This window comes from Lutjanus erythropterus, chromosome 3 (genome assembly GCF_056507025.1).
Source record: "Lutjanus erythropterus isolate fLutEry1 chromosome 3, fLutEry1.hap2, whole genome shotgun sequence".
NCBI lineage: Eukaryota > Metazoa > Chordata > Actinopteri > Lutjaniformes > Lutjanidae > Lutjanus > Lutjanus erythropterus.
The window spans coordinates 48,217,237-48,229,438 of record NC_139319.1 but is presented as its reverse complement, the minus strand read 5'-3'; the positions used below and the strand labels follow the sequence as shown (position 1 = coordinate 48,229,438).

The 12,202-nt window shown below is 43.5% G+C and overlaps 1 protein-coding gene across 4 annotated transcripts in view; it reads right to left on the bottom strand.

Annotated features, from left to right (window-relative positions):
* Positions 1-122: 122 nt before the first annotated feature.
* The window catches only part of crebbpa (CREB binding lysine acetyltransferase a), a 98,157-nt gene continuing 86,077 nt past the window's right edge, over positions 123-12,202 (bottom strand). For all 4 annotated transcript variants that reach the window (XM_084711357.1, XM_084711365.1, XM_084711376.1 and 1 more), the window contains 11 exons: positions 11,210-11,266; positions 9,724-9,801; positions 9,554-9,621; positions 8,937-9,087; positions 6,482-6,628; positions 6,260-6,373; positions 4,754-4,919; positions 3,740-3,907; positions 3,336-3,497; positions 2,889-3,170; positions 123-2,482 (listed from right to left, as the gene is read on the bottom strand). In XM_084711357.1, the coding sequence (XP_084567483.1) occupies positions 206-2,482; positions 2,889-3,170; positions 3,336-3,497; positions 3,740-3,907; positions 4,754-4,919; positions 6,260-6,373; positions 6,482-6,628; positions 8,937-9,087; positions 9,554-9,621; positions 9,724-9,801; positions 11,210-11,266 (3,670 nt within the window). In that variant the 3' untranslated portion in view covers positions 123-205. The remainder of the gene's footprint in view (positions 2,483-2,888; positions 3,171-3,335; positions 3,498-3,739; positions 3,908-4,753; positions 4,920-6,259; positions 6,374-6,481; positions 6,629-8,936; positions 9,088-9,553; positions 9,622-9,723; positions 9,802-11,209; positions 11,267-12,202) is intronic.

Here is a 12,202-nt window from a genome sequence, read left to right as displayed (position 1 = left end):
TAGAAGTGTTGACTTTTTTTTTTCCTTGACCAAATTTTCTTTTTTCTTTTTACAACAGTTGAAACTTTTTACATGTCAGTACAAAAAAAATGTTCTCAACCTTAGAAAGAACAAACAAGAGTCCGAGGGGAAACCTAAGAGGAAGAGGAGCGGGAGGATGGGTCCCTGGGAGCAAGGTTGTGTTCTTTACTTCCCAGCAGAAATGCTACAATCCCTCCACAAACTTCTCCAGAGTGTCCCCTGTAGCATCTCCCACCATCCCCAAGTCACTGTTCAGTCCCCCTCTATTGGGCGTGTTAAGCTGCGGTAGCATGGCGCTCTGTTCTGGTGTCCCCAAGTGTCCCTGCTCTATGGGCCCCGACAGCGGGCCCCCGAGTCCCGGGTGGGGGGAAGCCGAGTGGGGCGGGTGCGGGTGCTGTGGCGAGGGCTGGGTCTGGACCTGCGGCGAGGGACTGGAATGTGGGCGCTGCTGCTGGGGCTGCTGTTGTGAAGGCGGACAGGGGGACTGGACTGGCGCAGGGGAGCGGACCTGGTTGTTGAGGACATTGGCTAGGGTGGGCTGGCCAGGGAGGTGGCCTCCGCCCTGGGGCTGGCCGGCCAGCAGATGGGTCTGGGGGCTCATGGGGCTGGGCTGGGCGGGAGAGCCCATCTGCTGCTTGAGGACGGCCTGCTGCTGCTGGGGGAGCTGCTGCTGCTGCTGCTGCTGCTGCTGCAGCATTCGCTGATGCAGTAAGTTCTGGGTGGAGTCCATCCCCATGCCCGGCTGGGTCATCTGAGCCATGGGTGGGAGCTGGCCCATGGGCCCCCCAGCCGCTCCTGTGCCTGCTTGCATGGCTATCTGCTGCTGCTGCTGCTGTTGCTGCATGCGGAGTTGTGAGTACGTAGCTGCCGTGCCCTGTGCCTGGGCAGGGAACTGGCCGGGGTGGCCCTGCTGCTGCTGCTGCTGCTGCTGCTGCTGCTGCTGTCTTAAGAGCTGCCGACGGTAGAGCTCCTGGATCTGGGGGTTGGTGTTGTGTGCTGTGTTTATCAGCTGCCCCTGAGCTCCTAACGCGGCCATGCCCTGCGTAGCAGGCTGCTGAGGCTGCTGAGGGGGCATCCCCGGCCTCTGCACTGCACCTCCTGGCATGGCCATGGCCTGCATTGGTGTCATGCCGGGCTGCTGCTGCTGCTGCTGAGCTGCTTGCTGCTGCTGCGGCTGGTTGGCATGGTACTTGGCTGTTCGCTGTTTGATGAAAGCAGCCATCAGCTGAGGGTTTGACTTGAGGATGTTGAGCACTTGTTGCTGCTGCTGCGGTGAGCTGGGAGACTTCAGGGTGCGCAGGAGGTCCTGCAGGGCGTTGGGCGCAATAGCGCCAGGTCTCTGGGGCGTTTGTGGCCGGGCACCAGGTTGCTGTGGAATCAGCATCCTTTGGCCTGGCTGAGGCTGCTGCCCTGGAGGCATCATGGCTCGCTGCATGTTCATGGCCTGTGGAGGGGTCTGACCTGGGACGAGGCCTGGTTGTTGAGTCTGAGTTGCCTGCATGGGCCCTGCAGTTCCGGGCCACTGTCCTGGTGCCATGCCAGGCTGCATGACCTGTGGCCCTCGGGGCCCTGGCACCATCTGCATGGGTGGCTGCATTGGTCCAGTCATGCGCTGCTGTTGCTGCTGGGGGTTCATGGGCAAGCCGTTCATGTTGACACGATAGTTCTGCTGGGCCTGCGCCATCATCTCGATGTGTCGTGCCATCTTGACCGCAGCAAGGGGCGGCTGCTGCTGTAGCTGCTGAGGTGGCTGGGGTGGTTGGGGGAGTGGGGACTGCTGCTGGTGTAGAGGGGAGGCCTGGGGCCCAGGCTTGCCCTGAGACACCGGTGCTTGAGGCTGGCCATTGCGAGGTGTGTTGGGGAAAGATGGGGACATGATGCCTGCCGAGTTGGGCGTCTGCGGCTGGTTGGAGAGTGGCTGCTGGGGCGTCTGGGGAGTGTTGGGCTGGGCGTGGGAAGTGGGAGTGCTGGGGGCGGCCGAGGCCGGAGGGGACGGTAGCGGCATGGTTCTGCATTGCATGGTAGCCATTCTTCTCCTCATCAGTTGGGCCTGCTGGAGCCGGTGCTGCAGCTGCTGCTGGCGAAGCTTGTGCTTGATGTTCAGGCAGAATGGGACGGGACACTTGTTCTCCTGACAGTGCTTTGCATGGTAACAGCACAAAGCAATGAGTTGCTTGCACACTGGGCAGCCGCCGTTGGTTTTGCGCTTGCAGCCCTTGGTGTGCTGAACCACTCGCTTCATCTTCTGGCAGGACGGCAGAGAACAGTTGGCATTGCGACACTGACAAGCATGGACCAGAGATTGGATGCAGCGTTGGATACTTAAGCGCCGGCTCTCCTGCGGACTCTTGGAGGCCTCTCCACTCTGGCTGTTGCTGTCGTCGTCCAGGCCAAGGCCCCACTTCACCATCTGGTGCTCGTGTCCCTTTATGTTGTAACAACTAATGCACAGATCAAAGTCCTGGAGGAAAGAGCAGACAGGGAAACAGCAATCAAAATTAGTCTAATTAAGTTTGATAAATAGATTTGGCTCAATTTTTAGAAAGGTACTCTTCAGTTCATAAATACCCTGATTATTTTTGTCTGACCTAGCCTGACACTTGGGATTGAACTGTTTGGGACAGTGACACGAGCTATTTCAGCACAGTGACAATACAGTTTCTGCAGGTTTCAGCTAGTGAAATTTAAGACTTTTTAAGAATATTATATTATTATTTTTTCCCCAAAAAACATTTAAAAGTGAGACTGAAGTATTACATTAACTTCATAATTCAATCAACTTTTCAGACAAGTCAAAATCACAACATTTTAAGGTCTAAAATTCTGATTATTAAGCTTTACACTTTTCAGTAACAGTAGTAACTCACCTCGCACACAGTGCAGTGCCAGCGCGTCTCCACATGGTGCTTGCACTCGTTGCAGGTGTAGACAAAGCGGTCCTGTCCCTGGTTGTGTAGCTCCACCAGCATGCACATGGTGCTCCACTTGCACCTCCTAAGAGAGCTGAACTCCCAGTGTTTGTCCCTGGCCAGGGTCAGGAAGGCGTCACGGCCGTCCATCAGGTCACAAGAGAGCAAAGGGTCGGGGTCGACGATGGGCGGCAGGGTGTTGGCCATGGGGCCCGAGTGGAGGTGGATCACAAAGAACACCTTCAGCAGACCGAGAAAAACAGAAAATGAAAGTTAGAGATGCACAAGGGAGATGACTGCATTTTATTCACCATCAAATACACAAATGTATATGAAATGCTCCTTTATCTTCAGAGCCGCCTTCAATATTTATTGTAAACACAGTAAAAATAAAATAAGTCTGACCTCCTTGTGTTTCTCCATGGTGGCGTATAGCTTCTGGGACAGATCATTGGCTACATTCGGCATCCCAGGTTTCTTTTTATTGGCTCGGCTCACGCTGCTCTTGTTTTTATTTGTCTTCTTGTTGTTCTTCTTCTTAGCATTTTTGCTGTCACCTGGTGTACCCTGTAGGAGATATACAATGAGAAATATTAAAGAAAAAATCTTATTACAGAAAATGATCACATTCTCATTCTGTTGATAACTGACAGCTTAACAATGAGTGATGTAGGAAAGAATATTTAATCTACAGAAGCTTTTAGGTACAAAATGGCTGTCAAAGACAATAAAATGTGACACAACAGTGAAATAGTGAATGTACATCTATGCTAGTATACTGTCATCAAACCATGACACTCTGTTCGCACCTCAGGAGTTTCAGAGGCAGCTGTATTCTCCTCCTTCTTCCTCTCCTCTTCCTCCTGCTCCAGCTCCTTGATGCTCTCCTCCAGCACATTGGGCCAGAAGTCGCCTTCAAAGTACGGCAGCTCATTAGCGCTGGTCAGACGGTCCTCTGTCGCCTGCTTGAAGATGTCCTGAGATGAAGACCAAAGACATGGATGAATCAAGCTATTTAAGATGCATTTTACTTGTTTTCAGTAATCCAACTCACTGAGCATGTACGTGTTTCATCTGTTTATCTGTTCATACCCAACTGGTTGGAAAAAAATTCCAATATTGATATATCAACCAACCTTTATGCACAACTATGGAAAGAATTAAGAGACCACTATGATTATTTTCTCAAATCAGCATCTCTACGTGTACGGCAACCATTCTACTTCAGTGTCTTTTGAATTATGTGTCTGGGAGAAATGTTGTCATTCATTTACATAAAACAAAACTGTTTATTTTACTCACATACCTGTTAATGGGAAAATCAGAGCCTGAAATACTAAACTTTAACTGGTGTTTTCAATAATTTCAAATAACTATAATTAAAAAACAAACAGAAAAAATATAAATACAACTTAATAAAAATAATCAAATATGCATATAGTGGTGCTTTAAAAAAAAGCAAAAAGTAAAAAGTAAAGTAGTAAGTAAGTAGTAAAGTAAATATGGATCTGCATTACATTTTGTAAAAAAAAAAAGTTTCCCATCAGCGCACATCGGATAACATACATGCTGCTACCAATGAATTGTTGTTATAATAGTAGCCAACCAGTATCTCTTGTCTAGCTCTAGTTCAGACTATTTGCTCAGAATTCTACTAGAAAATGTGAGGAGAGATGCAGTAAATTAAAGCTTGACAAGAAAACACTGTTGTTGTTGTTGTTGTTGTTTAGCATGCAAATATAAAGCTATCCTTTGTTCTAAATATTCACATATTCAGACACAAGTCTTGTGTCTGCGTCTACAAGAAAATTTCTCCTCCTTACCTTGTAGTCATGAAGAATCCTCTCTGCAAAGGCCTTGTCCAACATCTTCCTGTACCATTCCTGCAGTCTCTTCGGCTTGGGGATCTTCTGGTCAGGAGGGTGGCAGTGGAAGATGTAGTCGTCTCCTTCACTGGGCGGACACGCCCAGATGTGACCTTGGGTATACCTGTGGGCAGACGCAAACCAAACTTTAGACCAGAGAGACAGCAGCCTTTTTCACTGTTCACTTTTCACTAGTTCCCAGTAAATTACTGGAATAACCTTTCACGACCTGCTTGTGATTTTCACTATTCATACATGCAGCTTCATTCTGAAACATTTCAGTCTTGCTCCTTTCTACACAGGCCATAGAAACGCTGGAATAGATGAAGCAAGGTACAGCCCAGTAGATGACAGTAATCGTGGCTAAAATTGGGGGTCAGATTATTATTAGTCTGCTAGGAAATTTTGAATTTACATCTGAAAGTGCCCTTTCCTACAATACAGGGCTTTCAATCATGACAAATGAGCATCTCTTTCACTATAAAGCTCAGTTTATATTGCACTGTTGGATATAAAATATTACTTTTTCATTGTCTTCTGTGCTTACTGTGAAAAGTGACGGGGGAGATGTATTTCCTCTTTTTTCTTTTCCCAAATACTTTTCACTGAGAGATAGTAATGAGGTGTAGTTAATCTGTGTGTTGTTGAAAGGTGTCACAGTGAGGTGCCAGCCGATCCACTGTAGCTGTTGATGATGTGACAAGGCTCAGCTGTGAGAGCGTGCAGCAGTTGAATGAGTGCAATAGATGCCGTTTTTGGCAAGTTCTGCTCAGGAATTACTACAGCTTCACAACCTTCCAGCTCATGGAATTTTTCTATGAAAATCAGCTCTGTTTCATTACGGGATCCACTGATCCACAGATTTAACGCTTTACATGAAACGCATCGTGCAGGCAATTACAAGTTACTATTCAAAGTTACTAGTTGTTGAGGTAGGAAAGTGGAGGTAAAGATTTCCCTGAATATTGATCCCAGCTCCCATTCACACAATGCCCCAAGTAGGAAATGTTGCTGAACATGTAAGAGATAGACTGCATTTGTGAAAGAATTTAGGACATTAGGACATCTGCTGTCCTTCCTCTCAATCTCATCATTAAGTTCACTCCTTCAGAGAGTGACTTGTTTTTGAGGTTGAGTGGTGCATCTCTAGAACAAGTGTCTCTCCTGCAGTCAGCCAGCTGATGTCCACATCTATCACTCTTCTTCTCTTGAATCACAGTTAGGTCATTTGGAGACTCTGTATTGATAAATGCATTAACAGCCATCATTATAGATGAGTCCACCTCGTCCTGCTGCATGCTCTCACCTGAATCATACCAAAGTTTCCAACATGTGTCAACACAACTGACACAGGCAATCTCCTAAATGCATGCTGCATGTGTGAAAAGAAATGTTCAGATGAACACCGACCTGATTCTAAGGGTATAGTTCAGAGTGTATATGTGAAAACGGCTTAAGGCTTACCCGAGTTTCTTGACATATTCCAGGTAGCCGATGAGGATCTCATGGTACACTGCTGTTCGTAGAATCCGAGGTCTAAAGAAGTGAATACTGTCAAGGTATGATATGTAGACCCGTCTGAAGAGAGAGTGAGACAGTATGGTTAATTTTCACAGATTGAAAAAAGCATCTCAAGTGTCATTTCTTCACTGCCATGTACTACATAAAGTACTAGGATGTACAGACCTAGTGTTGGGGAAAGGGCACTCAGAGCCGTACTCCTGCACGTGCATGCCAAAGAAGCACACATCCACACCGTCAATCTCCTCAAAGGCAAAAAGTGCTTTGGTTCTGTAGGGAAAGGTCTCAGGCATTTCACCTGTGTCCACAAACCTGCAGGGATGAAGACAAATCAAACATTAGAGAAGACAGAACAATCTGTGATATACGAGCTTGAATTAGTGCCAGCTGAAAGATCAATGTTGAAAAATTTGAAGGAAGTGAAGGGTTGAAAGGTTTCTTTATCTTACTTTATTTGGGCAGAGTGTATGGTGTGTTTCCATGAAAGCATCCAAATTCTAAAAGTATTCCACAGCTTGATAAGTATATAATACAGTACATCTATGTTTCATAAAACAGTTTTAAAAGCTTTTGAATTTTATTGTGACAATAAAGGCTTCTTGAAAACAAGAGCCGTGAGCTGCCTTGAGTGTTCGCAACACTCACGAATATAATGGAACAATTCAAGTCAAGTGGCCTTGACTCAATAAAAAGCCTTAAATGGGTCCACCTGAAGATAACAGGTTCCTGGATGATGGCCTCCTCCCTGCAAGGATGGAATGAGCATCACAGACTTTGATCTCGTGTGATGAAACAGTGAACAGCCCTCTGAACTGCTCAGGGAGGGTGTGTACTCCATCTTGTCAAACATGCAGGTTCCACAATCACTCTGAGCGGGTATAAAAGCTTTATAGAAGGCATTCGGCTTTGTGTGGCAGGGACAATAAAAGTAAGCTCAGGACAAATTCGAGCTGCACCAGTGCATCAACAAATCAAAGGCAAGACATAGGTATGTGGTGTCTGCAATGTTATTTTCTTCCTCATCTTGACTGGTTGCTGATTTCTTTGACTAGAAATTATAATCAATAAACACATCAACATATATTTAAAATTATGAGCCTGTTCTGGAGAAATTGATAAAAAAAATTCATAAAACTTTTTTGATGAAGATGGTTTGATATTAAAATTTTTAAACATTCTGTAATTCTTGTGTGTCAATAGTGGTGTTTTCCAGCATAAAGTGAAGTGAATTTTCACCTCACACAGTCACAGAGGGTGTGTGTTTGAGTTCAATTTAACATCTGAATAAACTGCACACTCAGACTCTTCTGTCATTTTCCTCTGGTCTCTCCTCTTTTCCCCTCCGCACTCCGTATGTTTATGAAGTAAAGTACACTGGATCAGAACAGAATCCGATGTGACTAGCGGTAATTATTCCTCCAGAAGCTTCATCTCTACCCTCGGCTCTCTCCCCAAGAGGTCACCGATGCTCAGCAGCTGTCTGTGGGCAAGTGGCAGCTCTGTCCCTCTGGGCCTCCCCACACAACACGTTACAAAGTCCTGCGATATATCTGAAAATTTTTTGCTCAAATTGAATATTTCTAACTCATGCTTTTCCCAGTGTTGCTGAGGGACATTGTATTAAACTACAATTATTTTGAGGGTATTGTTTTGGGGCTTTTTAAAGTGGTTAAAAGGCATCAGGTACTGCACTATCTATGTATCACTTTTAAACTATGGTGGCTCTATAGTGTCAGAGAGAACAGCCAGGAAAAAAAAGGCACAGTCACACTAAAAGATTTAACATTTCATAACAGTGCAGAGTGTGAACAGAATGATGCGCCAGAATAAAAAAAAACAACTGATTGTTAGAGTAACTTCTAAGTATAAATGGCCAGCTGGTTGACTGATGGTTTATAGTTATTATCTCAGCATACACAATGAATGTGTATACTGAGATGATGTGCATTCTCTTTTTATGAGCTTTTAGTTGTATTTTTTATTTTTTTTTTCACACATTGAGCAGGGCAGGTCTAAAGTACATAACATTTGACCCAATAAATATAACAACGGCTTAGCTATTCGACATCAAATGTATGAAATTAAAATTAAACTGTTAAAATTTCATTTTAAGTGTGTAAGTATTTTTCACACTTATTGATTAGGTATTGAACAAGCATCAATTCAGTTTCAAGTATCGTTTCAGTATTGGGTGGTGCAATAAAGCGCAATATCCAAATCGCAGAACGAAAAAACTAAATTGCAAGTACTTGAAAAATGTGTGAGAAAAAAGCATTATAATGAATTACTGTAGTTCTGCATAAATGCCCTAGCCTAAAAATCTCATTCTCCAGATGTTTGTTTAGTTCAAACCCCAACAAATATCACATCATCAGGATTTTAATAGTTTTTTCCCCTGTAAAAATTAAAAATGTAATGCAAAAATGATCATTCCCACTAATTTTATTGCATATTACATATTGCAATTACAGTGCAGCCCTTGTATCAAGACTCATGATACTGAACTTGGTATCGGTATGGAAGTCAAAATTTTGATATCATGACAACACTACTATTGGTCTTTGCTTCAAAACTCATCAAATCTCATTTTCACACAGTCCTCCTGTCAGCCAGTTCTCACCTGGTTTTCATGCCTGGTTTAACTTCCACTGTTTTGTCGGAGCTCGCCACCACTCGCACAAACACCTCTCCGGCCTCTGGGTGGTTCTGTCTCTTCAAGTATTTATTCACACGGTCCTCTATATACATTCCCAATCGTGTCGACTGCAACCCTGCAGTGTACAAACACACAGACAGGAGAAAGTTTTAGACCAATGACTTCTTCTAAAATGACTTCCATTTTCCAGGATAAAAGAAGATCAAAGGTTATATTGGGTTTGAAACAACCCACAGTAGCCTGCACTTTAAGCAAACAAGAAAAGGATAAGAACTTGTTTGTGTGAAACCGTGACAGCTCGGATCTGTTAGCACCATATGCCATAAAGGTCATACGTTCTCAAGGGCTACAAACGCCACAGAAGAAGAATACCAGTGAAACCACAATGCCAACATCAAAAAACAAAGCCACCACTGAGAGAGACATATGCAGCCCCTGTGCAGGTGTTGGTGGTTTACATTATCTTGTGTCTTCAGCGCTTGTGAGACAAAACTGCAATAATCTGTTGACATTTTAAATACTGCACAAAACATCACAAAGGCCCTGATATTTAAAATTCAAATGTAAATAAGTGAACTAACGTTTCGCAGAGAACTTGTTTTCCTTCCGTGTTTTTCCACTCTTCTTTAAACAGTTGTCACAGATGAATCTGGAAAGAGAAGCGGAGAGAAGTTAGACTTGCTGTTACAACTAACACACAAAATATGCAAAAACAACTACACAAATCTAAAAAGAGACGTCGACATCTTACCCAGATGGCCAAATGACCTCGTAGTGTAAGACGCAAATCTGGTGCATCTTCCGTCCACAGTCTTTACATTCAACAAACCTAAAGAAAACAGACAGTGAGACAGTTCCACATTTTAAAGGTAGAACCCGTGGGATTTGTCTGAGCTGTTTGTAAATGCAACAGAAAGATACCCAGGGTCTCATTACAGAAACATTTCCTAAGTGCTTGTCCTATCTTAACTGCAGTGTCCAAGATAGGAAAACTCCTACTTTCTTATTAGAGAAGCAATTATTAAACTCATGGCTGTGTCCTGTCCTCTCTCATATTTGGAAATTCTAACTAGAGCTGTGAACTTGATTCTTTAATTAGTACTCATCCTGCCATGCCTGTGTCTGTGTTTAAAATGTACAGCCTGTATCCATGACAACAGTTGTCTCACTTCATTTGTCACAGGCTAGAACTTGTGAATGAACAAGAAATAATGGTCGATCAATTTAGCTTTGTTGCAGAGGAATTAATTGTGGGTTTTTTGGGGGGCAATTATCAACCCATGATAAGGAACTGAATGGATGGCACATGTCAATCAAATTCAAAATTAACAGTCTTGGCACCCATTAATGTGTGGTCCGGGAAATTTAAAGCATCATCACAATGTTTGAGTAGCCTTTTCATCATAACATTTTGTGTTCATGTTGTTTCCTAACAACCTACCAACCACAGTGCTGCCATTTATTTTTTTAATTTGAATTTAGGCCAGAGTCTATGCTTTCTTAATGTAGGATTCCTAACTTAGGAAATTCTTTAGTTAAGACATTTCTGTAATAGCTAAATTCCTGTCCTAAGATAAGAAAGGATGTTTTCCGATGCAGTTAGGAAACAGCTTTCTGTAATACCAAAAATCCTAAATGTCATTATAAACTGAGATAAGATTTCAGACTTGAGGTTTTTGTAGTGAGGCCCCAGGATGTCAAATACTGATGGTTTTAGTTGGTAAAGTGTCCTCTATTCAAGTTTATGTTCCTCCAGTCATTATGCCATTCCAAGCAAGCCAACGCAAGTGCGCCTTTGTGGGAGGATTGATAAATGTTGTGCATCTTGTTAAACACTATGTCCCACAGACAATGTGAAAGGCAGTCGCTGCTATCAACGAAATAAGGCCCTGTGTTCTCCAATGGAAAAAATCTCATTGGACACAGAGTTCCATTCAGCAGGTGGCGCTGCTGAGTTGCCCTGCGGGCCTCCCTGAACCTCCAATGTGATTGATCAGAGAGCACCAGAGAAAATATGCATGCTGTGCACCAAAAGCACACAAACAAAGCCAGATGTGGGTGGCAGAAAATAACTTTTTAAGATGTGATCAGAAACAAGGAAGTAGGAAAAAGCAGTAAAGTGATTATTCAACACATATGAGACAAACTTCGGAAAAAGAAGCACAGAAAGGACACACTTCTCTGTTAGTATCAGTCCTTCTCAAAGAAATGATGCATCAGGGGTTGTATCTACTTACGGTTCAGGGTCGAGTACATCATTCTTCTTCCTTTCAAACTGGTCTTTTGATATCATCCTGAGGTGTCAAGAGAAAAGAAGGAGGGGAAAGAAATGATTAAGAAAAGACACACACAAAAACAATTGTATTTTTGGGGATGCATGATATGGGATTTTTGCTAATAACCAATATGTTTATACTTTCCAACTCATTTTGGCCAACAGCCAATGCTGATACATATGCACATATTTCCCGCATAACTGCAGACACAGTCAAGCCTCTCTTGGTAGAGGCTTGACTGTCTGTGGGATTGAAATACATTTCTGCCAACTCATATTGTGATGACCCACTGGCAGATGTAGACATAAAACAGTCTGAAAATGCTTTTTAAAATGCAAGCATTCCCAGGACAAAATTTCATTTCTTCTTCACAAATTCATCATAATGATCAGGATGACACTATTAAGATAACAATTAACCCTGTAGCATTGAAGGAATGTGATGTGGCTTGCCCTCACTTGACCGACACTGACCAGTCTTTGCAAATAGCAACTCTGTTATGTGGCTCAGGGACTCAACATGCAGACATATTTGGGCCACATGCACATAACTAAAGCGTCATCTTATTGGAATGTCACATTGGCAGACATATCGGCATTTCAAGCCGATGCCGATTTTTAATTTTAAAGTGTTCATCATATCATGCATCCCAAGTATTTTCCTATCTTCACTCTTGGGCTCTGTGCATTTCTCATTGCTAGCTGAATCTGTGCAAGAGGCAAAATAATTTCAATAATGTTTCAATAATGTTTAAATAAGCATTCAAAAGACATCAAGACACTATTTAAGAAATACAAAAAAAAATCAAGTAAAGAAGCTAAATAATGAAATGCATTAGAAACTGTGATACTGCTAAAACTTTTATGATCTCCATGGCTTTAAGGCTGAGCTGGTGCTCTGACCTGAACAGGGTTAAGTGAGATGGATGTTTTCATTTGCTCTTCAAAACAAAGG